The sequence below is a fragment of the Herpailurus yagouaroundi genome, unplaced genomic scaffold (genome assembly GCF_014898765.1).
Source record: "Herpailurus yagouaroundi ecotype Mexico unplaced genomic scaffold, PumYag 192, whole genome shotgun sequence".
NCBI lineage: Eukaryota > Metazoa > Chordata > Mammalia > Carnivora > Felidae > Herpailurus > Herpailurus yagouaroundi.
In genome coordinates, this window is record NW_024412423.1 from 734910 (window position 1) to 761750 (window position 26841).

The 26841-nt window shown below is 41.1% G+C and overlaps 2 protein-coding genes across 2 annotated transcripts in view; both read right to left on the reverse strand.

Annotated features, from left to right (window-relative positions):
* Positions 1–516, reverse strand: part of MAML1 (mastermind like transcriptional coactivator 1) — a 43329-nt gene extending 42813 nt beyond the window's left edge. The window contains exon 1 of the mRNA XM_040444193.1: positions 3–516. Within this exon, the coding sequence (XP_040300127.1) occupies positions 3–244 (242 nt within the window). The 5' untranslated portion in view covers positions 245–516. The remainder of the gene's footprint in view (positions 1–2) is intronic.
* A 1624-nt stretch (positions 517–2140) lies between these two features.
* Positions 2141–26841, reverse strand: part of CANX (calnexin) — a 35146-nt gene continuing 10445 nt past the window's right edge. Inside the window, exons 2-15 of the mRNA XM_040444192.1 lie at positions 20669–20845; positions 20340–20413; positions 19425–19483; positions 18829–18970; positions 18199–18280; positions 15364–15556; positions 13789–13978; positions 11219–11332; positions 10324–10480; positions 8947–9162; positions 7933–8052; positions 6838–6964; positions 6590–6669; positions 2141–4502 (exon numbers count right to left, since the gene is read on the reverse strand). Coding sequence (XP_040300126.1) covers positions 4449–4502; positions 6590–6669; positions 6838–6964; positions 7933–8052; positions 8947–9162; positions 10324–10480; positions 11219–11332; positions 13789–13978; positions 15364–15556; positions 18199–18280; positions 18829–18970; positions 19425–19483; positions 20340–20413; positions 20669–20842 — 1782 coding nt within the window. The 5' untranslated portion in view covers positions 20843–20845 and the 3' untranslated portion in view covers positions 2141–4448. The remainder of the gene's footprint in view (positions 4503–6589; positions 6670–6837; positions 6965–7932; positions 8053–8946; positions 9163–10323; positions 10481–11218; positions 11333–13788; positions 13979–15363; positions 15557–18198; positions 18281–18828; positions 18971–19424; positions 19484–20339; positions 20414–20668; positions 20846–26841) is intronic.

The following is a 26841-nucleotide window of genomic DNA, read 5'->3' on the forward strand; positions in this document are numbered from 1 at the left end:
GGGCCGGGGCGGGCGGCTGCCGGTGCTTGCCGGCGCGCTTCGCTTTGGCCTGGATGCAGCGCTGGTGCAGGGCGAAGGTGTGCTGGCGCTCGAGCTCCAGGCGCTCGGGCGACACGGCCTCGTAGCGGGCCTCGCAGGTGCTGTGGTGGCGCCGGCACAGCTCGATGCGCCGGCGGAGGCGCTCCATGACCGCGCTGTGCCGCGGCAGCGCGAACTCCGCCATGGGGCAGGTGGGCAGCACCATGGGCCGCGGGCTGCACGGGCCGGGCCCGGGGCGGGCCTCTCGGAGCCGGCTGGCACTGCGGGCTCCGTTCCCCGCCGGCGGCCCGGCCGCCTTACGGCCGCGCCATGGCCCCACGGGCTGCGGAGCGGGCTCGCGCGCGGCGGCGGGTCTTTCTCCGGCCCCGCTCGGCCCGACCCGGGCCGGCGCTCGCTGCCCACCTCAGGCTTCGGCCTGTCCCCGCCGCCCCGGCCCCATTGTTTTCCGCGCCGCCGCCGCCGCCATCTTAAAATTGTTTTCAGGGCCCTCGGAAGAGGGCGGGGCCCCGGCAGGCGACCCCGGCGTCACGGCTGATGAACAGGCACTACGGCCAATCAGAGCAGGAAGAGCGGGCCGCCCGAGGGGCGGGGGCTAGCACGCAAGAGGCGCGCTGGGGCTCCCGAACGAGTTTAAAAGGAACTCTCAAGTGAGGGGCGGTGGGAAGCCCCTGGGCGGGCCTCAGCGCTGGGCACCGAGCCAAGTATGACCGACAGGAGCCGGTCCTAAACACCACCCCTAGTCCTCAGGCCCTTCCGGGCCCGCGGAGAAAAGGGGCAGTCCGCGAGGCGTTAACTGCCTGACCCAGACGCCTGCCTGGCACTGCAGCGCTTCACCATTTTCTCCTCCTACAGCCTTGTTGAATTGTTTTGATGAACTCTAAAGTAGCCACGCTTTTTCAACGTCAGCTGTTTTTCGACGCATTGCTTACATCCGGCCTCATAATTGGTCAGAATTGTCCACGAGTGTGCTGTGCTGGAAGAGCTTTCTTCTAGCACCATTACGAATCACGGGGACTGTCAATTTCCACTTAATACAAAAGTTTGAACAAGTTTCTAAAGTCCTACTTAAAAACAAAAAAAACCCAGGGAGCCTAGCCAGACAGTTAAAGGATTATGGCTTAGGTAAAATTGAGTCACTCAAATAATCCAACAGGGACAATTACGTTCTAGTATTATAACTAGTAGGCATACGGGGTGAGAGACTGGGGGTAAAAACAGGAGCAATGACTCAGTACTAAAACTAGGTATTAAGGGGCACCCAACTAACTCAGTGGGGCCAGCGACTCCTGATCCTGGGGCTGTGAGTTCCAGCCCCACGTTGGGTGTGGGATTACTCAAAAATAAACCTTAAAAAAACAAAAACAAAAACAAAACCGGAAAACTAGCTACTAAGCCTGCGTTGGCTCAAGAGATACTAAGAAGTTATTAAGGGCACCCTAACTGCTAAAAAGTTAAACAGGAGGCGCCAGGAGACTGTTAGTGGAGAGGCACCACCAACTGGTCAAACATTTGTTACAGTAACGTTTTACTAGGGCCCACAAAAATGTTTTATTTTAAAATCAGGAGAAAAAAAATTCTTATTCAAGTAGTATTTTATACAAATGCAGTTAAAAAAAAAAACACAAAGTGGCCCAAGACAAAAGTGTCTAGAGCTCATGAAAGCCATATCATGGTCCTGCCTTTCTTCAAACACACATTTTCTAATAGAGATAATAGTAACTAAGTGTACTACATTCTGTGTACTTCTCTTCCAGTAAGTAACCCAAAAGCCTAAAGGCACATTTTAAAGCAGTTTTGGCCCAACTTTCAGAAACATCCTTCAAATACGTAAGAATATGTAAAAGAATCTGATTCTGAACAAATTCTCTAAAAAGTTCAATGAGTCCAATAAATCTTAAAGAATATTATCTACAAATTACTGCCCCCCCCTTTCCTGCTATCCATACTGTTATATATACAACAGAAACTACTGACCCCCAATCCAGCAGAAAAAGAAGGCAAAGTCTACACTGGTGAGATGAAATAATTACTCAATTGTCCATATTTTCTGCAGTAAAACACTTGAATTGACAGTTACCATGAAGAAGTTCAGTCAAAAGCAGACACTTAACACAGGTCTTTAATGTAACACCATTTAGTGACGTGACAATTTGAGGAAAATGCAGAGAATATTTTGTGGGTAAGAGAAATTGAGGAATACATCTGACGGAGTGGGTATTTTACAACAATTTGACAAATAGCCAGCATGTTAAATTATAATGTAAGTGCTTTTGAAGAGCTAAACACTGCTGGTCGTTCATTAATGTGTCAGACATTTAATTAGAAGGCTGCACCTTCAACAAAGAGTGAAAAAGAGAACCGAGAAAAGGCTTTTTTCTTTTCTTTCTTTCTTTTTGGACAAACTTTGCTAAATAATCCTGGAAAGGCAAATGAACACTAATTTATACTTGCCATTAGCTGAAGAAACTGTTAAGTGAGACACGAGATGGAGCGTCAGAGAGTGAGGAAGGCAGATTTCTGGAAATGCAATGATCCCACACATTTGCTTCAAGGAGAAACCTACAGACATATTTTCAGGTCTTGCTAAGTAACTGTTTATTTGCACTCAATACATTTGGGAAAGTCTGCTACATAGCTACGGTCACTGTGACCACAGAACAATAGATGAAAAGGATAAAGCACTGAACAGCAAGAAAAATTCATCCCACCCTCCTAAGAATTTCAGTGAACCAGTAAAAAATTTAAGATAAACAAAATAAACAGATACAGCCTTCATCTCTTACGAATATACTTCCTCCCCGAATCTCCCCAATATAAACACTTTGGAGTGTTTATATATATTCAGTGCAAGAAACAGTATCATCGGTACATTTGAAACACCTCTGAAGAAAGAATAAAGCTAAAACAATTCTGAATACATTTCAGTGTGGTGTAATAATGATATCACACTATAGTGATGGGGGAGAGGCTCCGATAGCACCCATCTGCATTCCACATGAAAAAAACAAATCTAAGATCACTTTTTAAAAAATTCTACAAGCCACATTAAAAAAAAAAATTGCTTAAACAGGACTGCTTTATCATGTAATTTAAGACACAAATGTTACATGAACTGCAAATGAAGACTTAAAAAGGTTAGCAGCTACAAAAAATCAGGTAAATCATGCTATATGTCACTCCTCCCATAAATACTTTTAGCCTGTGTTCAATTACAGTCAATTCTGAATTGGCTCGCCTCTGGCTTAGACTTCTCAAGCCTTTACACAGAGTAAAAGAAATGGATAAAAATGAAAGACAGTATTCTATTCTGTACTTTGACCCTGGAAAGGTGCGGGTCTGCTTAGAAAAGGAAGAAGAAACATACACTTAATCACATAAAGCTTAACACTATGCAGAGCTTTATAATCATTTTCAGCAACGGACTGCAAGCTGCGCTGTGAAGAAAATGCATAGCAGAGGAGAAAGCTGGGAACTGGGGAAAACAGGGAAGGAAACAGTGTCAACACAGTGGAAGAAGTGATGAAACATCTGCATCTACCTGGGAGCTCCCATACCCTGGGAGCATTCCTTAAAAAGCCACCTGCTCCAGAAGGCTGGAGCCCAGACTCTCCCAGTTTGGGAAGCATGACCGCCCGAGTGCCACACTATGCCACCTCCTCCACCAACTGCAAAGCTGTCTGGGAACTGGGCTGTTCCAAGGGCAACAGAACACACGCACTTTATGGTCTAAACCAACAAGAGGAAAAGTTTCTTCTTTCTGTATGTCTATTTTTAATACAACTGAAACAGAACCCTTCTATAAATTTGGGCTGCCATCCAATCCATCTCCTCAATTTCCTTAGGAGGAATTGAGTGATGGAAGCAAGCAAAACCAGATTATAACCACAAACTACTGCACTTTAAACATGATTATCAATTTTAAGGGACAGACACACTTGAAGGTTTCTTAATACCAAACTTAGAAAACAAATTTGGTGATAAAAACTGCAATTCATCCCCCTAGCACTTCTAAAAGTTGGTGTTACTTCTGCATGGACAGATTAATATATTAAATTAAGCCAAGATTTTTAAAGACTGGCAAAGTTCTACCACTCTATTTTAAAAAACAAAGATGTTTCAAAACAAAACAAAACAAAATACAAGTTAGTTGCTTCATGTTACGTTTCACAACCATTAATGTTAAATGCTTTCTTTCTACAGCAACAGGGTCCTTTAGGTCACAACTGCAATTATTTACTGCTTAGATGTTTAAAATTACACGGGCTAGTGTTCGACTGGAACCTGTTGATGGTGACGTCTGGAGGTTTTCTGAGTTTCAACCTAAGGTGTGCCAGGGTCCTCTCCTAGGACCACACTTGCAGGGGAAGGGGAGGGAGAGGAAATCACAGATCAAGTTCTTTAAGATTGTTTCACTCTCTTCGCGGCTTTCTGTTTCTTGGTGATCTGTTCAAAATTTCATCCTCCTGTTGGATGAAAAAATAACAAATTCACTGTAAGTAGCATACTTTATAAACAAGTAAAACTTCACCAAGTTTTCAACATTTGTCAGGCTGAGTGAGGGTAACCCATCTGAGGAAAGAAGAGAATAAAAATCTTTAGAAGAAAGTGCACCAAGAACAAGTGTCTCAGAGGCGGTGGGGTTATGTGCGTTCTAATTTAATCTGTACTGTTTTCTACAGACAGGCACTTTCCTCAATCTAACTCCTAAACGTTTTCTTTAAAAAGGACCAGATGCCATGCTTTCCCCACATTATCCTGTTCGATCCTGAATAATCTACTGGCCTGTGGGCACATTAGCCCCACTTTGAGGCTTCTCTGAGAAAGACAGGATATAAGAGGATGGAAGACTATCCCAGCAGTCCCACACGACACTCTAGATGACAAGCCCAGGGCCTCATTCTACTCTATGGAGCAACTTCTTATATTGTGAGGAAGACTGGTGGATATAAAATACGTATGTGAGACTCGTCCCTACCTGAAAGAAGAGCATTTAGTTGAAACTCTGCATTCTACTTGAGACAGGCTACGGCCATAGAAAATGTAAACAACATTGACCTTTATCAATGGAGGGGCAGAGGTGCAGAAGCTAGAATGGAAACTGGGTAAGGTTTTCCAGCAAAGAGCAAACTGAAACAGAGATATGCTTGGAAAAGGGCCCTAAGAAAGGTGTAGACAATTCTCTTTCCCTTGTACCTCTTACCAATTCACCCAAAATCTGGACCCGGAAGCCCAGTGATTTCTCAGACCTTCCTCTCCTATCACCTGGCTAGAGCTACCATATCTTGCCTGCATTATCACAACAGCCTCCTAACTGTTCTCACTGATTCTCCCGTCTGTAGAAAACACAGCAGCCAGAGTATTCAGATCCTGTCACTCCTGTGCCCTAAAGCCTGCAATGGCTGCCCATTTCACAAGAAGGAAAAGCCAAGCTCACATTATGGCTTGGGAGGTCCCACTTAATCTAGAGCCTTCCCCCCCCCAACCCCCCCCCCCCCCAATGGCCGCTAGACTACTACTTCAGGCCACTGTACTGGCTGTTCTCTCTGCCAGGAATGCTCTTCCTAAGGACATCTCCATGGCAAAGTCCTGCATCTCTTTTAAGTCTGCTCCAGTGTCACTCTTCCATGAGGCCTACCATCCCTAACATTGCAACCCATCTCACCTCCGGTACTTCTAACACCCTTTCCTTTCCTACTTTTATTTTTCAGGCCCTATAGTTTCCTAACATACTATTCATTCATTTCCTTATAATGCCTCTTGCTTATTGGCTATTTCTTCCTACTGGAATTTATGCTCCCCAAAGGCAGGGTATTTTTGTTTCTGTCTTGTTCGTTGGCAATGTGCAGCACATGATGGGCACTCCAGAAATGTTTGTTGAATGGATGAATCCATGAGTAACAGGGATAAAAATTTTAGAATACAATTATTTGCTCAAAAAATACTTTTTATTCCCTCCTAACCACTAGACCCCTAGTGAAGGAAATACTTTTTAAGGGCACAGCAAGGAGAGAGGAGACAGATGTGTTACATTAATAACCTGAAGTTACCATCTTAAAAACACTGTATTGGTTTTCCCCTAAAACCTTCTGCTTATTCCAGAAAACCATTTGTAGCACAGAAAAATACTTCCAAGATTCAGATATAGTTTAAAATTAACCAATAAAATGTGTACCTGTCCTAAGAATTCCACTTTTATAAAACTAATTCTAACACATTTTTTTAATTGCCACAGGAAATGAAAATTACCCTATGAAAGTACCCCCTCTCTAGGGGCACCTGGGGCTCAGTCAGTTGAGCATCCAACTTCGGCTCAGGTCATGATCTCACGGTCCGGGAGTTCGAGCCCCATGTCGGGCTCTGTGCTGACAGCTCAGCCTGGAGCCTGCTTCAGATTCTGTGTCTCCCTCTCTCTGCCCACCACCTCACCCTCTGTCTCTTTCTCTCTCAAAAAATGAACATTTAAAAAACCTTTTTAAAAATGCCCCCTCTAGGGAAATGTACTTTCACTTGAGTTGCTTGAGATATAAACTGTACTTTTCCTTCGTATTACCTCTGCTTTAGGTTTTCTATCCTCCTCCTCTTGACTGACAGTGCCACCATCTTCTTCAGCATCACTTTTCTGCTTCTCTTCTAAGACAGAAATCAAAAGTACAACAAACTGAGTGAAACCTTGTATTTGTTTTTGGTAATTAGACCATTAGCATTAGAACATGCTTCAACATTCAAAAGCAATCTTCATTGTTTGAAAACACCTTAGGGTCTTAGCTTAAAGCAGATATTCTGGGGCCTACTTCTTACCAAGTTTTTCTTCACCTTCCTCCTCCTCGTCTCCCTTGTCCTTTTCCTCTTCCTTCTCTTCTTCTTCCTCCTTCACATCTGGTTGAGGGGCATCAGTTTTCTTATATTCCACAGGACTTGACTGTTTCTGAAATATTCCCCCAAAATGCAACAATTTTGCTTACGCTTTTATGTTAACATCTACAAACTAAGTTCTATACGAGGCTATATACTGGTAAAATGAGTTAAGATATATAGGGGTGCCTGGGTGGCTCAGTCAGTTAAGCATCCAACTCCTGACTTCGGCTCAGGTCATGATCTCCCAGTTCGTGAGACTGAGCCCTGCATTGGGCAGTGTGCTGACAGGGCAGAGCCTGCTTGGGATTCTCTTTCTCCTCTCTCTGCCCCTGTCCTCCAAAATAAGTAGATACACTTAAAAAAAAAAAAAAAAGGGTTTAAAAATGAGGTAAGATGTAATTCCTGCCCTGAGAGTTTTCTCTTCAGTGAGCATGTGTGCAGGTCAAGGGCAGAAGAAACAGTAAGAACAAAGGGTGAGAACAAAGAACGAAACACACCCAGTGCAAGGTGAAACATAATCCTCATTTAATAGAAGTAGAGCACTTAAACAGAATTTTCTTGCCCTTTTTTTTTTTTTTCTGGAGTGCACACAACAAAGACTAAACAAGAAAAACTAAAAATAAGGCTGGATTACTCCCAAATGTATTTTGGGGGAGGAGGTAGGGATGCTGAAGGAAGAATGCATAATGAAAAAAATAAAAGACTGAATTGTAAAGTATATGAAAACAGCTATCCTAGGAAGAAAAGCTGGTTTGGGCCCAGATGGCTGGTTCTATACCTAAGTTGTTGTGTTTTCTGTTTTTGTTTTCCAGAAAGCTGCTGCCAAATATTATGGAAGGGCAATATTGCAGGCTTAAGTACTTACTAGAAACTGAAGGGCTATAAATCCTCCTCCCATCTGGGCACAATAAATGGCCACTGAGAGTAGTGAGTAAGGTTCCAGGTGTGGCCCACTCATTACTGATCTCAGGCAACAGATCTTAGTTATATTTAATATGAGTTCTTTCTAAAAGTGACTAAAAAAAGAAAAACTCATACCTTTCCAGAGCAGCAGAAGAGGATAACAAGAAACACAGGCAGAGCTACTGTCAGGATGTAGACCACCCAGAGCCACGGGCGCTCCTCGGCCGCCTCAATCATCTGCCCCACCACACCTGGCTGAGAAACAGGATGAGACGGAGCTCAGGTCCTTGTTTTTGACACCAAATACATAGGTGGCACCGTTTCGCTGTTTAACCTCTGTATGGCACTACTCCCTTGTCAAAGGGTTTGAGCCAAGACAGTCATACAACATAAAAAGGAAATAAGAGAAAGTCTCCATTTTCCCTGCTTTTACCATCAAGGTGGTTTCCCTTGCAGAGGTGTGAAAGCAGGTTTCTTAATCACCTGCCAGAGGCCCCCTTAACCTCACCGCCAGTGAATGAATGATTTCTTGATCTCAATTATCTCTGGCTCTCGCACTCACAGCTTGGCCATATGGCCGCTTGTGTGAAAATTCCATATATTGGTAAACCATGATTCAACATTTAAGAGTGCATTAAAATATATCCTAGGGGGCACCTGGGTGGCTCAAGTGGGTTAATTGTCTGACTCTTGATTTCGGCTGAGGTCGTGATCTCACAGTTCATGGGATCGAGCCCCGCATCAGGCTCTGCGTGGACAGCACAGAGCCTGCTTGGGACTCTCTCTTTCCACCCCTCCCAACATGTGGTCACATGCTCTTTCTCTCTCTTAAACATTAAAGAAAAAAATTTTTAATTAAATACACACATACCCTAAATGGCAAATTTTGTTAAATATGCTTTAACAAAGTAAAAAAAAAACTACCCTACACATAACACAAATAGGGAATCTGAAGCCATCATGTCAGACTGGTGAAATCATGTCCAAACACCTGGTATTTTGTTTTTAGCAGGCATACAGTCACACATTTTATGCCACTATTCCCAAATAAGGTAAAAGACAAATCCTAGAAGATAGCCTGTCACAAAAGAAACAATTTGTTACTTGCAATAACAGACATAAATGCGTAAGAAACAAGTAAGCACAAACCTCAGCAGCTCCGTCGGCAGCTTTCTTCAGGCCCCATCCATCATTGGCCCAATCATCAACTACTCTTCGATCACCGCAAATAATAAAGTTGTCAAAAAAAATGTCTGAGGTCATGGACCACAGCTCCAAACCAATAGCGCTAAAAGGAGTCATTTTGAAAGGTTCCAGATCTTCAAAGAAGTCTGGATTTGGTATTTTCCGGGGCTTCCAGATTCCCTAGAGAAAAATTTTAAAAAATCACTTCAGATAATGAACAACACAAACTTATGGTGAACCTAAGTAAGAATTAAGATGAATTCTGCATGATCAATGAAGGCCAAGTGCTGACTTTGTAAAACTCAACTGAGCAACAGGAAGAAAACAATAAATGCTACTGACGCCTCTAAGATGTCTGGACTCCAAGTACTTTCAATTTCTAACATCATCCATGACCTTGATCCAAACCAACACCTCGCTCTGCCTGGCACATTCCAACAGACTCTTATCAATAAACAGCCTTGAACAAGTACAGACTTGTCCAGTAGTGATTTAAAATGTACATGACCTTCAACCAGCAATTTTACTTCTTGATAACTAGCTAGAGAAATGGTTACCACATACACCAGACATGTTCAAGGATGATTACTGCAGAAAGGACGCCGAAAGCAAAAATGGCAATCCACCTAAATGGCCATCCACAGAACAGCTAAAGGCACTTTTAATTAAAGGGCAATTTTAATTTATCTTATTGCTTGACTGCACAATTAAAAATACACTTACAAACGGAAAAGTACACACATAGTGTATGCACAAAGACAGAGACCTATGCCTTACATTTTAAAGGGAACCAAGTGGAAATTAACAATGACAAATCATCTGACTAGGACAGAAACAGCAAGACAGACCAGGGTCTAAGTGGTTACATGTTTGTAGTGAAGTTGCAGCTTTATAACATCACTAGCTCTATTCTGAGCATTTTATATTTGCATCTCACAGTCTTTTCACAGCTGAAATACTAGGTGAAGCAATGACCGGACTCAGGGTCGGGGAGCCCCTTCCCACGTCAGGGCTCTATCCACCCCATTCCATGGATTGCTGGTTTGGATCCAGTGGCTGCAACACCCCCACCACACAACATAAGGGTGCCCAAATCACAAGTTTTCCATTTTTTTTTTTCCTTTTTTAAACACAAGTTACAAAGCAATTAGGAAAGCTCTTCCTTCCAGTTTCTAGGTTTATTTTTTCAACACTTAACATATAAACTCTCTCTCAATTCGGCAGTTTGTTCTTAATTCAATAGTCTGAATACAGTGATCCACCTTAAGGCCTCACTACAAACAAAACTTCTATCCAAACAAACAGATCAGTGAGGCAACTCAACCATCAAGAGGCACAAACCTGGTAGTTAGGATTGTCAATCATGGGAGGCTTCCATTTGCCTTTATAATTAGGGTTGTCAATCATAGGTCGCTGCCAGAGACCACACCCAGGGGCCGACTCACACTTAGGGTTGGCAATCTGAGGAGCCTCCCATTCTCCATCCATATCTTCATCCCTGTGGAGAGACAAATTACAAATGGATCCTGTGATGCAGGACTGATGGCCATGCCAGGGTTCCCCTGAAATCCTGCAGAAATTCTTTCACGGTGTCATACTATGATGACACTGGAGTACCATCTTGTTTCTGCATTTCCAGTAACATGACAGTCACGTTAAAAAAAGACAAACATGGGGGTGCCTGAGTGGCTCAGTCGGTTAAGCGTCCGACTTTGGCTCAGGTCATGATCTTACAGTTCGTGAGTTTGAGTCCCGCATCAGGCTCTGGGCTGACAGCTCAGAGCCTGGAGCCTGCTTCAGATTCTGTGTCTCCCTCTGTCTGCCCCTCCACTGCTTGCACTCTGTCACATTGTCTCAAAAATAAATAAACATTAAAAAAAAAAAATTAAAAAAAAAAAATACAAATATGAGGATGCCTGGGTGGCTCAGTCAGTTAAATGTCCAACTTCGGCTCAGGTCATGATCTCTCAGTTCATGAGTTTGAGCCCTGTGTCGGGTTCTGTGCTAACAGCTCAGACTGGAGCTTGCTTCAGGTTCTGTGTCTCCCTCTCTCTGTCCCTCCCCTACTCACACTGTCTCTCTCTCTCTCTCTCTCAAAAAAAAAAAAAAAAAAAAAAAGACAAACACGAAATTAAATTTGTTGAGCTGTACACTTAAGTTAGACACTTGGCTATATTTAATTATTAACTTTTACTTCAGTAAAAAAGTAATTTAAAAAATTAACTGAAGCTCTTACCAATCCTCCGGCTTCTCTGCATCTGGATCAGGCACATATTCGGGCTCATCATCTAACCAGCCTTCAGGTTTTGTAGCTTCTTCATCTGCAATCTTAGCAGGGGCATCTTCATCCCTTAAACACAAAGGAGAAGGCTAGTTATGACAGCACTGACCAGGGAATCATAATTGATCCCACTTGTGAATATGAAACAGGGCAATCTAAAATACAGAAGTCTTGCTTAACCTCAAAATTTTAAATAATTCCTTCTAGACAATATCTGTAACTCATTCATCTGATAATGGTCTAGTATTCAAAATACAGAGAGAGCTCTTACAACTCAGTAATAAAAAGACAACCCAATTTAAACAACGGCAAAGGATGTAAATAGACATTTCTCCAAAGATACACAATTGGCCAATAAGCACATGAAAAGATAATTTAACATCATTAGCCATCAGAGAAATTCAAATCAAAACCATAATAAAATATCACTTCACATCCACTAGGTTGGCTGTGAGAAAAATGATGGATAAAAACCAGTGTTGGCAAGGACGTGGAGACACCAGAACTCCCATACGTCACTGGTAGGAAAGTAAATTAGTACACCCACTTTGGAAAAGTTCGGCCGTTTCTCAAAAAGCTAAACGCATAGTCATCATATGACCCAGCGATTCCACTCCAAGAGAAATGAAAACGTGGAACCACCCAAAAACCTATATATGACTGTTCATAGCAGCATTATTCATAACCATTTCCAAAAAACGGAAATAAGCTAAACATCAGTCCACTAAAGAACGGATAAATAAAGTGTGTCGTTATCCACACAATGGAGTATTCATCAGACAGAACAAGGAACAAAGTACTGACACGTGCTTCAACATGGATGAACCTTGAAAACATTATGAAAAAAGCCAGACACAAAGGGTCGCGTATTGTATATAGTATGCTATGTCCAGAATAGGTTAATTCAGAGACAGAAAGTAGATTAGTCATTGCCAAGGGGCTGGTGGAAGGAAGAAACAGGAAGTAACTGCTTAATGGGTATGGGTTTCTTTTTGGATGATACAATTTGGATGTTCTGGAATTAGACCGTGGTGGCAGTGGTTGCACAATACTGTGAATATACTAAATTGCTGAATTGTACAAATTAAGAGGATGGATTTTAGTATGTGAATTATAATTACTCTGAAAATAAAAGTTCATCAAGAAGAACCTAATTTCAAAGTTTTATGCGGTTACTGTATAACAGTGCCACTTCAGCTGATAAAACAAAGACATCTATCCTTGGTCACGATTACGGCTTCTTTTTTGAATAATGCTTACTTTTTTTTTTTTCAACGTTTTTTATTTATTTTTGGGACAGAGAGAGACAGAGCATGAACGGGGGAGGGGCAGAGAGAGAGGGAGACACAGAATCGGAAACAGGCTCCAGGCTCTGAGCCATCAGCCCAGAGCCCGACGCGGGGCTCGAACTCACGGACCGCGAGATCGTGACCTGGCTGAAGTCGGACGCTTAACCGACTGCGCCACCCAGGCGCCCCGAATAATGCTTACTTTAAATTAATGGCATGAGAACTTGTATAATATTCAGCTGGCCTTTTAATTAAGCCAAACATTCACACTCCCACCCCTAAAATAAAACAGCTAGGTAGGCGGAGTCCAGACCTAATGTTCACGAATATACAAACTTAGCATTTACACTAGCACAGCATAAAAGTTTAGGTACACATACTTTAAGGGAGGAAAAACATGAGCTAGAATTTAACTCTTCTTTGTTCACTTCCTGACGTTTCTGAAAGTCACTGTATCCGAGTTCAAACATGGCCACACACAAGAGTCTAACCCTGCCTGTTTTCACTCTCCATTACTCTCCCGTTTTACACTGAATGAAAAGCTCCACACTAGATACTCCAGTTTGCTCACACGTGTCAAGCTCACTCCTGCTTCCCCACTACTACACACGCTGTTCTTCCTCAACTGGGAATATCATTTCTGATCATCACCACTGGGTTGACTCCTACCCCACTTTCAAGTCTCAGTTTGACCTGCCCTGCTTCAAGAAGCCACCCCTGGATCAGGTAGACCCGGTGCTCTGGTCACCTGCTGACACCTACTGCTAGATCACTTGCCACCTGCATGCCGACTTCACCTGCCTGTCTCATGGCTGAAACTGGAGCTTTGTGGGCAGCTGGTATCCCCACGGTTTTGTTCCACTGTCCAAAGCAGAGCAGACATGTCTTGAGTGAGATTTAAATGGGAAAAGGTTATTTTTCAAGTTAAAATTTAACATTTCAAGACTTTCAGATGTGAATTAATAGAAGTGCTGGAAAGGCCAGGCCAGAAGAGGTTCTGCTATAAACCAACCATGTTACCACAGACAAACTCTTTCATCAATTTCAGCATTTTGTGGCTTATGAAATGGTGTCAGGCAATCCAGACGATCACTATGGCCCCACTGCAGCCACAGTGGTCTACGTTTCTCCTACCATTTAGACAGCATCACAGATTATTGAAATTATGAGATCTTAGCCAACATTCGGTTGTTTAGGCCACATGGAATGTATGAAATGCTGCACTCCAAGACTCACCAGTCATCCGGTTTGACAGCATCAGGATCTGGTATTTTTGGTCTTTCATCCCAGTCCTCAGGCTTCTGGTCATCTGGGTCCTCAATTTCACGTGAAGGATTTACAGAAGGAGTCATGTCGTTTAGCAAATTTCCACTATTCACAACAGATTGGTCCACTAGTATTTCAAAACTATTATCTGGATTCAGGACTGAAAAAATTAAATGCAATTTTAAAAAGTTAATTAATCACTCATTCCCCAAGCTCTCTTTACACAACAGAAGATCATATTTCTAACAGAAAACAGAAGCACAGAGTAATGACCTCAGGGCATTAGAGTCAGAACATGGTCTTGAAACTTTAAGCAAATTAACCCACTCTTCCTTAACTATAATTCATAAACACTAGTTCCTCAGGATTTTAAAATTAAAACATAATGATACATAAAATTTAAAACACCAAAAGACTTCAATTATGGACATTAAAAACAGCAAAACACCAAAGGTATATAAACTGATGCAATGATGATCCGATACAAATGGTTACACACCAGTCAACAGGCAAATAAGTTTATTTATTATAACCATCCCCCCAAGTGGAAAAAGCCCTCTTCCTCATTTTTTGAATTGGTACTACCGCCATCTATGTTACTAAAATTTCAAAGTACACAAGTTTTTTTATTTTATGCATTGAACCACATGTCCATTTATGGTTGTACTTTTGGAGCCCAGTAGAATTTTAAATCCATAAAGGTATCTCAAATGAGACTTCCTCTAAAGCCCAGATCCTACACCTGAATGTCTCCCAGGCAGCATATCCAGAATACTATGGAAATCAAGCAGCAACCACTCCGCTGTCCTCAGTAATGACCAAGACCAGCAATGTCAGCAGTAGTATGTACTCATGGAGAGCTGCTGCTGCTTTTATGAAGTTAAGAGAGCAAGTGAAATATAGCACCTTCAATTTTTAATAAAAAAATGACACGTGTTTATACACATACAGCCAAACATATGTTACAATGTTGATATTTCAAATAATTTTAAACATCTTTTGTTTTGCTTATTTCCAGCTTTTGAATTCCACACTGAGTATGTATTACTTTTGTTACAAATAAAAAAAGTTACTATATTCTTTAAGAAAAGAGACATGTCTATATACGCTCAAACCATCAGGAAAAACTTCATTAAAACAAAAGATGCAGTCCAAACGATTAAATTCAACTGTCTAGGTGTTGGAGCATCCAAAGTTCAACTGACAGATAATTTGAAAAAAAAAAGTACATATATTTCTACTGTGTCCTATCATTTAACATGTTATCAACAAGAAAATAATGACAAGAAAACGAGGGGAATCAGCAAAGCTCTTTATGGAACACGAAAGATCACTCTGAAAATGTCTCAAACCCCACTTCTCAAATTCAACCTACGGGAGGAGAAACCTTTTTTTTAGTGATGAGAGATTAAGTTCTTTACACCACTATGATATTAAGTCAACAGAAACTCTTACTTGCAGGCTTGGGTCTCCTCCAGGTGTACAACCTTTAAATTAAAAAGATGATAAATGCTATCACACCCCCAAATTAATGCATATTCTTACTTAATGTATAAAGATGTGTTTTCTTATCAGTAAAATAGGTCTTTAGATCTGCATCTGGCCTCTTAGCGTGCTTTTCTTCATATACACCCGTTTTGGGGTTTTTGTGGCGGAAGATGAAGTGCAATTTATAGTCTTCTCCACATTTATCTGGACCAAACATAATCGTATAAGGGGTCTTGTCGTGGAACTGATCCTTCAGAAACAAAAATGAATTATTTTAAGTGACTCAGTCAAAGTGTTCAAAAGCAAACTTTCAAAGTGTGATATTTCCTCTAATAAAATCCCAGTAAGTTTTTGGCACCTTAAAGAAAAAACATTCATTTATGAGGCTTATATAGCTACCAAAGAAAAAGAAACTTTACATGAGAATATATGAAACCGCTTTAAAAAACAAAACAAAACAGTAGGGGCACCTGGGTGGCTCAGTTGGTTAAGCGTCCAACTTCGGCTCAGGTCATTATCTCACAGTTCGTGAGTTCGAGCCCTACATCAGGCTCTGTGCTGACCGCTTGGAGCCTGGAGCCTGCGCTTCAGATTCTGTGTCTCCCTCTCTCTCTCTCTGCCCTCCCCTGGTTGCACTCTGTGTGTCTCTATCTTTTTTTTTTTTTAATTTTTTTTTTCAACGTTTTTATTTATTTTTGGGACAGAGAGAGACAAAGCATGAACGGGGGAGGGGCAGAGAGACAGGGAGACACAGAATCGGAAACAGGCTCCAGGCTCCGAGCCATCAGCCCAGAGCCTGACGCGGGGCTCGAACTCATGGACCGCGAGATCGTGACCTGGCTGAAGTCGGACGCTTAACTGACTGCGCCACCCAGGTGCCCCAAAAATGCTTATTTTTAAGATAGAGACACACATGGTGCGCCTGGGTGGCCACCCAGGCGCCCCAAAAATGCTTATTTTTAAGATAGAGACACACATGGGGCGCCTGGGTGGCGCAGTCGGTTAAGCGTCCGACTTCAGCCAGGTCACGATCTCGCGGTCCGTGAGTTCGAGCCCCGCGTCAGGCTCTGGGCTGATGGCTCAGAGCCTGGAGCCTGTTTCCGATCCTGTGTCTCCCTCTCTCTCTGCCCCTCCCCCGTTCATGCTCTGTCTCTCTCTGTCCCAAAAATAAATAAAAACGTTGAAAAAAAAAATTAAAAAAAAAAAAAATAAGCATTTTTTAAAAAGTTAAAAAAAAAAAATAGTCAAACTGGTGCAGTCACTCTGGAAAACAGTATGGAGGTTCCACAAAAAATTAAAAATACAACTACTCTACGACCCAGCAATTGCACAACTAGATATTTATCCAAAGGATATAGGTGTGCTGTTTTGAAGGGGCACATGCACCCCAATGTTTATAGCAGTACTAACGACAACAGCTAAAGTTTGGAAAGAGCCCAAATGTCCACTGACGGATGAATGGATAAAGAAGATGTGGTATATATATACAATGGAGTATTACTCGGCAATCAAAAAGAATGAAATCTTGCCATTTGCAACTACATGGATGGAACTGGACAGTATTATGCTAAGTGAAATTAGTCAGAGGAAGACAAAAATCATATGACTTCACTCATATGAGGACTTTAAGAGACAAAACAAATGAACATAAGGGAAGGGAAACAAAAATAATATAAAAACAGGCAGGGCGACAAAACATAAGAGACTCTTGAATATAGAGAACAAACAGAGGGTTGCTGGAGGGTTTGGGGTGGGGGTGCTAAATGGGTAAAGGGCATTAAGGAATCTACTCCTGAAATCACTGTTGCACTATATGCTAACTAACTTGGATGTATTTTAAAAAATAAGGGGCGGGGCGCCTGGGTGGCGCAGTCGGTTAAGCGTCCGACTTCAGCCAGGTCACGATCTCGCGGTCCGTGAGTTCGAGCCCCGCGTCAGGCTCTGGGCTGATGGCTCGGAGCCTGGAGCCTGTTTCCGATTCTGTGTCTCCCTCTCTCTCTGCCCCTCCCCCATTCATGCTCTGTCTCTCTCTGTCCCAAAAATAAATAAACGTTGAAAAAAAAATTTAAAAAAAAAATAAAAAAATAAAAAAATAAAAATAAAAAAAAAAAATAAGGGGCGCCTGGATGGCGCAGTCGGTTAAGCGTCCGACTTCAGCCAGGTCACAATCTCGCGGTCCGTGAGTTCGAGCCCTGCATCGGGCTCTGGGCTGATGGCTCAGAGCCTGGAGCCTGTTTCCGATTCTGTGTCTCCCTCTCTCTCTGCCCCTCCCCCGTTCATGCTTTGTCTCTCTGTCCCAAAAATAAATAAACATTGAAAAAAAATTAAAAAAAAAAAAAAATAAATAAATAAATAAATAAATAAATAATTTTTAAAAAGTAATGCATATACCTATAGCTAATTACTGCTTCTTTCATAAAACAAAGAAATAAGTTTGCCAAAACTAAAAATTACCTAGAACAGAAATCAGGACAAGATAGAATGGCTTTGAAATTCACATTTCAAATAAAAAGCAAAGAAGTGTCAAAGTCATTATTCCCAATCCTCTAAATATTTCAAAAGCAGGAGACGTCTTTATTTACACAAGTGTAAACAAAACTTTCCTTTTCTCTAAGATCCTTAAAAGATAACTGTGTGGGCGTCTGGGTGGCTCAGTTGGTTGAGTGTCCGACTTCAGCTCAGGTCATGATCTACCAGTTTATGAGTTCGAGCCCCATGTCAGGCTCTGTGTTGACAGCTCAGAGCCTGAAGCCTGCTTCAGAGTCTGTGTCTCCCTCTCTCTCTGCCCTTTCCCCACTCATGCTTTGTCTCTCCCTCAAAGATAAACATTAAAAAAAAAAAAAAAAAAAAGATAACGGGGGGTGGTCCCATAAGGAAACAGGAAGTACCTACCAGGTTGAGTTCTGGGGTTTTGGAAAGCAGTTTCACATAGGCACCACCACATTCTATTCCATTTTGGAAATTAACCTCATACCTAATTTCAAAGAGAAAAGCAGAAAACCATAAGCCATTTTGAAAGATAAAATTTCTTAATTTACTTCCCCTTTCCCCCAATCTTGGTCACATATTTTATCACAGGTCATACGTTTATCCTTAAGAAAAATTCCATCTTCTATTGCTTTTGAAGATTTTTTTTTTTAAGTAAGCTCTATGCCCAGCATGGGGCTTGAACTCACCACCCGGAGATTAAGAGTCACACCCTCTACCAACTGAGCGCCTCACCTTCTTTTGTTTTTGAATGACTACTCAATACCCCCCACCAAAAATAAATAAAATAAAACAAAACCTTAATGCAGATTCCCACTGAACACTTTTTACAAAACCCAGAAGTTCATTTGATATTAGGGGAAAAATAATCTGTTTCAAAGAATTTATTCAGCAGGAAAAATATACTGGATTATAGGATGTTTAATACACCCCAAACCAGCTACTAGAACATACAATTATTCTCATAATTCTTTAAAATACAGTAATAATGTTCTGAGATCTAGGAAGTTTCTATCAAGCAAATGTTTCACTCACTGAACAATGAGAGGCTTGGTATCAAACAGGAAGGGCTTGTTCAGTTTCGCGGAGATGGCATGATGCTTGGCCCGAGACATCAATACAAGTCCTTTATCACCTGGAAGCTTTGTTTCCTTCATTTCATCTACCTCCCACTTTCCTGCAAGACATCAGAAAAAACTCCAGGTATTCCTTAATTATACCTTTGAAGATCTCTTAAATGGTAACAGACAAAACTCCAAGTTGTTTAAGTCTATCATGCTGGCAAATTTTTACCATATTCCATTTACCTATGAGAGCTGGTCTATTAAACATACACACATTTAACAGGTATTAGGATATGGTTTTTAAAAACCTGTAGCATATTCACTTCATCAACGCCTAGAAAGACCTTCCACTTCCAACTGACAGTACCACAGGTGATAAACTACCTCTCCATTTTATGGTATGCAACAGTCAACAGGTCTAATCCTATGAACACACAGACAGCAAAACTCCCAAGGAAAAAATCTTAAAATGTACACATATTCCTTTCAAACTAGCCTTAAGAGATACTATGGAAACAACATGTGAAGCCTCAATTTGCTCTTACATCTACATCAAATGGAACTCACCATCATATTTGGCAATTTCATCATCAGTGTCCTCTTTCTTGGCTTTGGATAAAATCCACCTATAATTAAGAAGACAAACCCCCAAATTAAGATTTAAAGGACAGCTGGCCTGTGAAAAGAATCAATGGAAATACTAACAAAAGCAAGATCTACCCAGGTCTTCGTAGCCTATTTAACCACTCTACTTTCTTTGACTTTTATTTTTTATTTATTTGTTTAGAGAGAGAGAGAGAGAGAGAGAGAGAACACACATGCTCCATGTGCAAACTTAGAAGGACAGAGAGAGAGGGAGACAGAATCCCAAGCAGGGGGGATCCTAGCTGGCTCAGTTGGAGAAAGCATGCAACTGTCTGAGCCCCACGTTAGGTATAGAGATTACTTACTTACAAATAAATAAATTAAAAAAAAAAAAAAAAAAAGAATCCCAAGCAGGCTCTGAGCTGCTCAACTTGGGGCTCAATCTTAAGAACCATGAAATCATGGCCTAAGCCAAAATCAAGAGTCAGACACTTAACTGACTGAGCCACCCAGGTGCCCCTCTTCAACTTTTAAATCTGCCACACAAATAGTAATACATTGAATTCAACTCACAAACCTGTAAAAAAAAAAAAAAAAAAAAAAAAGTACCAAACCCAGGAAACAATTCCACTTTTTTTGAGACTTAAGAGAAAAAAAATTTTCAATTCAAAGAACAATACATAGGGTCGAGGGAAAAAGAGAAATGAAAATTAGACCCACATGCTCTAAAAAAATTTTCTAACTGGGCATGTTCTAAATTTTCCTAAAACAGCACAAACACTGGAGACACAAAATAGACATTTCACTACATAAAATGCTATGCAAAAAGGAATCCATTATCACATCTTACTTATGTGAGGTTTGCCTCCAAGATGTTTTCCCCTAAGAGACACTTACCCTGACAGAGTTCCTCTGTCAAAGGAATCAGCAAAATACACTTCCCCTGTTGGAACCGGAGCTTTGTAGGTGACCTATGTTTAATATAAAAATGAGACTCAAGAATTGAAATTTGCAGCACTATTCCCTTCTTAGTAGGATTTGCTTTTAATTATCCCAAATTTTTATAGCAGGCCCTCAATTCAATGTATAAAAAATTTATCATTGGCAAGATATACAAAAGGCTACTATTTTTAACTTAACTTCCCCTTGGAAAAAGGTCCAAATTTACCTTCATCCTTTGATTATCTCAAGAGGTAAAACAAATAGATTCAAAGACTACTTCAAACCTTTGGAGACGGAGGAGCACTGGTATCTGGTTTTGATTTTGAGTCTTCTACCTCTTCAATAACATCATCGAGGTCGTCCTCAATATCAATCATATCATCATCATGGCCTTCGTGAGCATGAACAATTGTCGTTCCAAGGACCAGTAACATACAAAGCAACCACTTCCCTTCCATGATCTACATATAAAAAAAGTAAAGTAAGTTAAATGTATCACTTCCTTTTAAAATCTTTGTAAAGAGGGGCACCTGGATGGCTCAGTCTGTTGTGTCCAACTTCAGCTCAGGTCACGATCTCGCGCAGTTCATAGGATGGAGTCCTGCATTGGGCTCTGGGCTGACAGCTCAGAGCCTGGAGCCTGCTTCGGATTCTGTGTCTCCCTCTCTGCCCCTCCCTTGCTTGTGCTCTGTCTCTCTCAAAAAATGAATAAACATTAAAAAATAAAAAACTAAAAATTTCGTGAAGACCACTAACCCCTCTCTTATTTAAAATTAAGGCATTCAAGGGGCACCTGGGTGGCTCAGTCGGTTGAATCTCCGACTTCTGCTCAAGTCATGATCTCACCTTGAGTTCTAGCCCATATTGGGCTCAGTGCTGACAGCTCCAGGCCTGGAGCCTGCTCTGGATTCTGTCTCCCTCTCTCTCTGCCCCTCCCCCGCTCACGCTTTGTTCTCTCAAAAATGAATAAACACTAAAAAAAAAATTTTTTTTTTTTTAACGTTTATTTATTTTTTTGGGACAGAGAGAGACAGAGCATGAACGGGGGAGGGGCAGAGAGAGAGGGAGACACAGAATCAGAAACAGGGTCCAGGCTCTGAGCCATCAGCCCAGAGCCCGACGCGGGGCCCGAACCCACGGACCGCGAGATCGTGACCTGGCTGAAGTCGGACGCTCAACCGACTGCGCCACCCAGGAGCCCCCCAAAAAAATTTTTTTTAATTAAAACTTTCAAATCAGAGCCAGAACAACTTAACCATGACTATTTCATTTTACAGGTAAAGAAAGTGAGCCAGAGAGATCAAGGGATTTTCCTAAAAATCAGTCAGTTAAAAGATTCAATTTCAAGAAAATTTCAAAATGAAACTCAAAACGATTGTTCCCATATATAATACCATGTTGGCCACCGACCTAGGGTGCCCAAATGCAATTTCAAACTAGCTTTTTGCATTTATAAAGAGTTTGACAACGGGCAAAAATCTCTTTCACGTATTAATTTACAATTTACAATGACATGGTAACAGAAGAGCTAATCAGCCTCACATTAAAAAGTTAATAGAGAGATTGTTCCAAGATCATCAAGTTTAGACAGAGCTTTTAACTAGTGTTTTAAGGCTCACCAACAAAAATACTAAGCCAAGGACCAGCTACTTTTATCTCTCTTATTTTTTAAACACTTAAATGTATTATATCAGGCTGTCATGGCTGGTAGTGGGTCCTCTTTCTAAGGACCACAGATCTAAAGATATAAAAGCCGAGCCACGTGGATGCACAGCATGATTTAAGAATAAATAGTACAGGGTTTTAATTGTGCCAGATGAAAAGAGTTCTAGAGATGGGAGGTGATAATTGCACAAGAATGTGAATATACTTTATGCCACAGAACTGTACACTTAATAATGGTTAAGATTATAAATCTTCAACAGAAATTAATATTTTAAAAAAGAGAGTAAATCTTACGTGTTTTTAAACCACAATAAAAAACTCAAGGAAAAAACCTGAGCTTAATATTTTTGGTCTCTTGTTTACAATAAAGACTTTTATTTCTCAGGCAAAGTCTAAAAAAAAAAAAAAAGAAAAAGAAAGAAAAGAAAAGAAAAGAAAAGAAAAGAAAAGAAAAGAAAAGAAAAGAAAGGAAGAAAGAAAAAAAAAACTGAAGGAGCTCCTTCACAAACTTCAAATGGCCCCAATACACAACCCTGGCTGCCATTTTGACCAGTTAAGTTCCTAGAAAAAACCTAAATCAATGTACTCTCATGTTGAATTTAATGCCAATTCCTTACAAACTCTGTAATCCTTTAGTGTAACTCAACACATAGAACTAAATTTTCATGCGTCATTTCCTGGTATTTCTTTTATTTACGCATCTTAGGACTGTGTTCCCAAAATGAAAGAAGGTAAAGTAGACTGGATTCTTAAATGTTTAGCATCTAGACAATGCAGAAAATACAAGTATTAATAAAACCATCCATAACCTTTCCTAGGACTGGATTAGTTTTTAGAAAAAACTCAGTATCAACATTCTGCTACAGTCTCTTATATACTTAAAAAATGCCAGTAATCGCTCATTTATTCACTGGAAAGACCTCTATTTTATGCAATCAAAACAATATACAATGGTATAGCAGTACTGCTTTGATTTACAACTATAAGGGGATTCTGTGAAAGTAAACAGGCTGATTCAACCCTTTTATCTAAATCAATTTTATACAACTCCTAAGTTCTCTCTCATACAAACAATGCTATAAATGAGGATTAGATCCCCAGCAAAAAGCTATAAAACCAAATTAGCCCTAAACACAGCTAAAGCAACAGCTTTATGGCTACAGCTTTTTTTTTTAAATTTTTTTTAATGTTTATTTATTTTTGACAGAGACAGAGCATGAGTGGGGGAGGGGCAGAGAGAGAGGAAGACACAGAATCTGAAGCAGGCTCCAGGCTCCAAGCTGTCAGCACAGAGCCCAATGCAGGGCTCGAACTCACAGACCGCGAGATCATGACCTGAGCCAAAGTCGGTCGCTCAATCGACTGAGCCACCCAGGCGCCCCTGGCTACAGCTTTTTAAAAGTAAACAAAATGTGGTTAAGACTAGTAGTAATTAAAAGTACAAAACAGGGGTGCTTGGTGGCTCAGTTGCCTAAGCTTCCAACTCTTGATTTTGGCTCAGGTCATGATCTCACGGTTTCATGAGATCAAGCCCCCACACTGACAGCTCAGAGCCTGCTTGAGATTCTCTCTTCCTCTCTCTCTGCCCCCTTCCCCTCCCCTCACACTCTAGCATGCTCTCTTAAAAAAGTACAAAATCAATGGATTACTTAGGACTAAGTAAGTACTGGTGCTGGAACACTCTTTTCCAAGGAAAAAAGCTAATTAGGGAGACAGTCTGGTAGGCTAACTACTCACCTTTAAAAAAGGTAGGACTGAATCGCTTCTCGGCCTTTTGGCTAAAATCAAGTGCAAAAAGGTAGGACTGATTTTTATTCCTCAATAATTTTTAATTTGTTGATATATTGTTGCTATGGACTGAACCGCGTTCCCTGGCCACCCCCCTGCCCCAAATCTGTTGAAGCCCTAACAACGTCCACTGTGACTGTATTTAGAAACAAGACCTTCAAAAATTAAGGTTACTTAAGAGGTCATAGGGTAGGGGCCCTGGTCCAGTGGAATTGGTATTCACATAAGAGGAAGAGACACTAGAAGCGTTCATGCACAGAGAAAAGTCCACATGAGGACACAGTGATGGCAGCTCTCTGCAAGCCAATAAGAAAAGTCCTCACCAGAAACCAATCCTGACAACCACCTTCATCTTGGGACTTCCAGCCTCCAGAACAGAGAGAAAATAATTCCCTCCTGTTTAAGCCCTGCCCTTAGTATTCTACAAGCAGACTACAACAGCTGTCCTCAGGTTTTTAAGTATAATGTAAAGCAGTGTTTCTCAAACTTAAACAGACATCAGCATCACCCAGGGGTGAAACAGATTGCTGGGGTTCATCCCGAGTTTCTGATTCAGTCCACACCTGAATTTTACCTAACTAGTTCCAGACGATGCTGAGGCTGCTGGTTCAGGAATCACACTTTGAGAACCACTGCTTAGGGTTTATGAATAATCCATCTGTGCTTCGTTTTCCAGGATATAAAACATTTTCATATATATTGTTCATGTAAAACCTCCCGTGAGGTATTACTCTTTTATTTCACACATTATGAATGAAAACTCAATGAAATTAAAATAGCCTACTTATTACCACAACTAATAAGCGAGACTCAAAGAATTCAAATCCTGTATTTCTATTACACTGGACAAAGTGTTACTACGCAGTTGAAACTGACAGAGTATAATGAACAGAAGACAGGAAGACTAAGGCAGGAAGAGCTAGTAGGGAGTGATCTGGAACAGGGGGTTTCAGGTAGGGTTAGTGAGGAAGGGGCGACTGCAGAACAGCTAGTCCCAGATGTGGACCAAGGAGCATGGGGAGAGAAGGCATCTGCGTCACGGAGGCAGAATGGTCCCACTGAAAGGAAAACAGTTTTCAGGTAGCAGAAGGCTACCTGTCCCATCAGGAACAACAAAGAAAATCTCTAGCAAACTTCAGAAAATGCACTTCTCCCCCACTGCCATCTCCTCTACACTCTGAGTTGCAGAACCTGGTTTTTTAGGTAAGAGAAGTGTGCGGGAACTCATCGGTCACTTTCACATTATCCAGAAGGTCACGAAGCCTATGAGGAATCGGTATGGCCAAACCACAATGCTCACAGCTCTTATGTGCCCTCATGAGCCTCACCCACTGCCAGCTTTACATATACTGCCTTAACACCAGTAATCTGCCAGTACTCCCGAGAAAATGCTACGGCCAATAAGTCCATTCTAGTTCCCACAATCACTATTAAGCCTCCTTAAATGTTCCAAGTTCTGTCAGAGACTTGTCCATACTCACAAACAATTCAGCGATATATATGAAGGTGATCTTAATTCTCTGTTTTGTTAATGAAAATCCAACATTACCAAGACAAAAAATTCCCCCATCTTATTTCAGTCCCTCTGCCCACACTCTTTATATCAAATGGAATCCAAAGGTAGCACTGACTGCCTGGGTATTTACATAGGATGTTGGCACTACTATGCTTTCTAGAAGAAAACAGGAGAAAATTTAGGTGATCTGGGGTTGGACAATGAGGTTTTACATACAATATCAAAAGCAAAATACATGAAAGACAAATTGGTAAGCTGGGTTTTACTAAAATTAAAAATGTCAAGGGGCACCTGGGTAGCTCAGTTGGTTAAGCGTCCGACTCCTGATTTCAGCTCAGGTGGTGATCTCATGGTTCATGGGTTCCAGCCCCACATGGGGCTCTTGCTGACAGCACAGAGCCTGCTTGGGATTCTGTCTCCCTCTCTCTCTCTGCATCTCCTCGACTCACACTCAAGCTCTTGCTCTCTCCGAGAACTTCAACTCTGAGACTTAAAGAACTCAAACTCACCAATAAGAAAATAAACCAGCCAGTCAAAAAATGGGCAAGAAATCTGAACAGATACTTCACCAAGTGAAATATTCAGATGGAAAACAAACATACGAAAAGATGCTCAATATAATTTGCCAGTAACTGCAAATTAAAACAAGATACCACCATGCACCTATGAGAATGGCTGAGATAAAAAAAAAAAAATGGCAAGGATGTGAAGCAACAGAAGCTCTCACTCATTGCTGGTGAAAATGCAAAATCGTATACCCACTCTGGAAGACAGTGTGGCAATTTCTTACAAAACTAAACATAGTTTTACCATATATTCGGCAATCATGTTTCTAAGTACTTACCCAAATGATCTGAAAGCTTACAAGTGCCCAAAAACCTGCACACCAATATTTCTAGCAGCTTTATCCATAACCACCCCAAACTTGAAGAATCTAAAATATCCTTCAATAACTCTATGAATAATAAGCAAACTGCAATGCAACATTATTCAGCAATTCAAAGAAATGAGTTATCAAGCCATAAAAAGACATGGATGCATTTTAAACGCACACTTTTAAGTGAAAGAAGCCAGTCTGAAAAGGTGACAGGCTGTATAATTCCAATTAGATGACATTCTGAAAAAAGCAAAACTACAGATATGGTTAAAAAAAAAAGATCAGTGGTTACCAGAGGTTTGGGGAAGGCAGTCAGGTTGAACATGTCAGCATCAGGGATAATTTACACAGTGAGACTACTCTGTAGGATGCTATAATTATGCATACACAACACTATGCATTTGTCAAAACCCATGAACCTTGACAGCACAGAGTCAATCAAAAGTATGAAAATTTTTAAAAAATCATTTAGGAGGTCGAGTGATCCAAGGATACCATGCAGATGTGACAATTTGTGTTACGCATATATTAAACAGCCTCATCGAAAGGGGTGGAGGGAGACAATGCTGACCTATGTAACTTCAGAAACAAGTGGGGTGTGTAAACTTGAC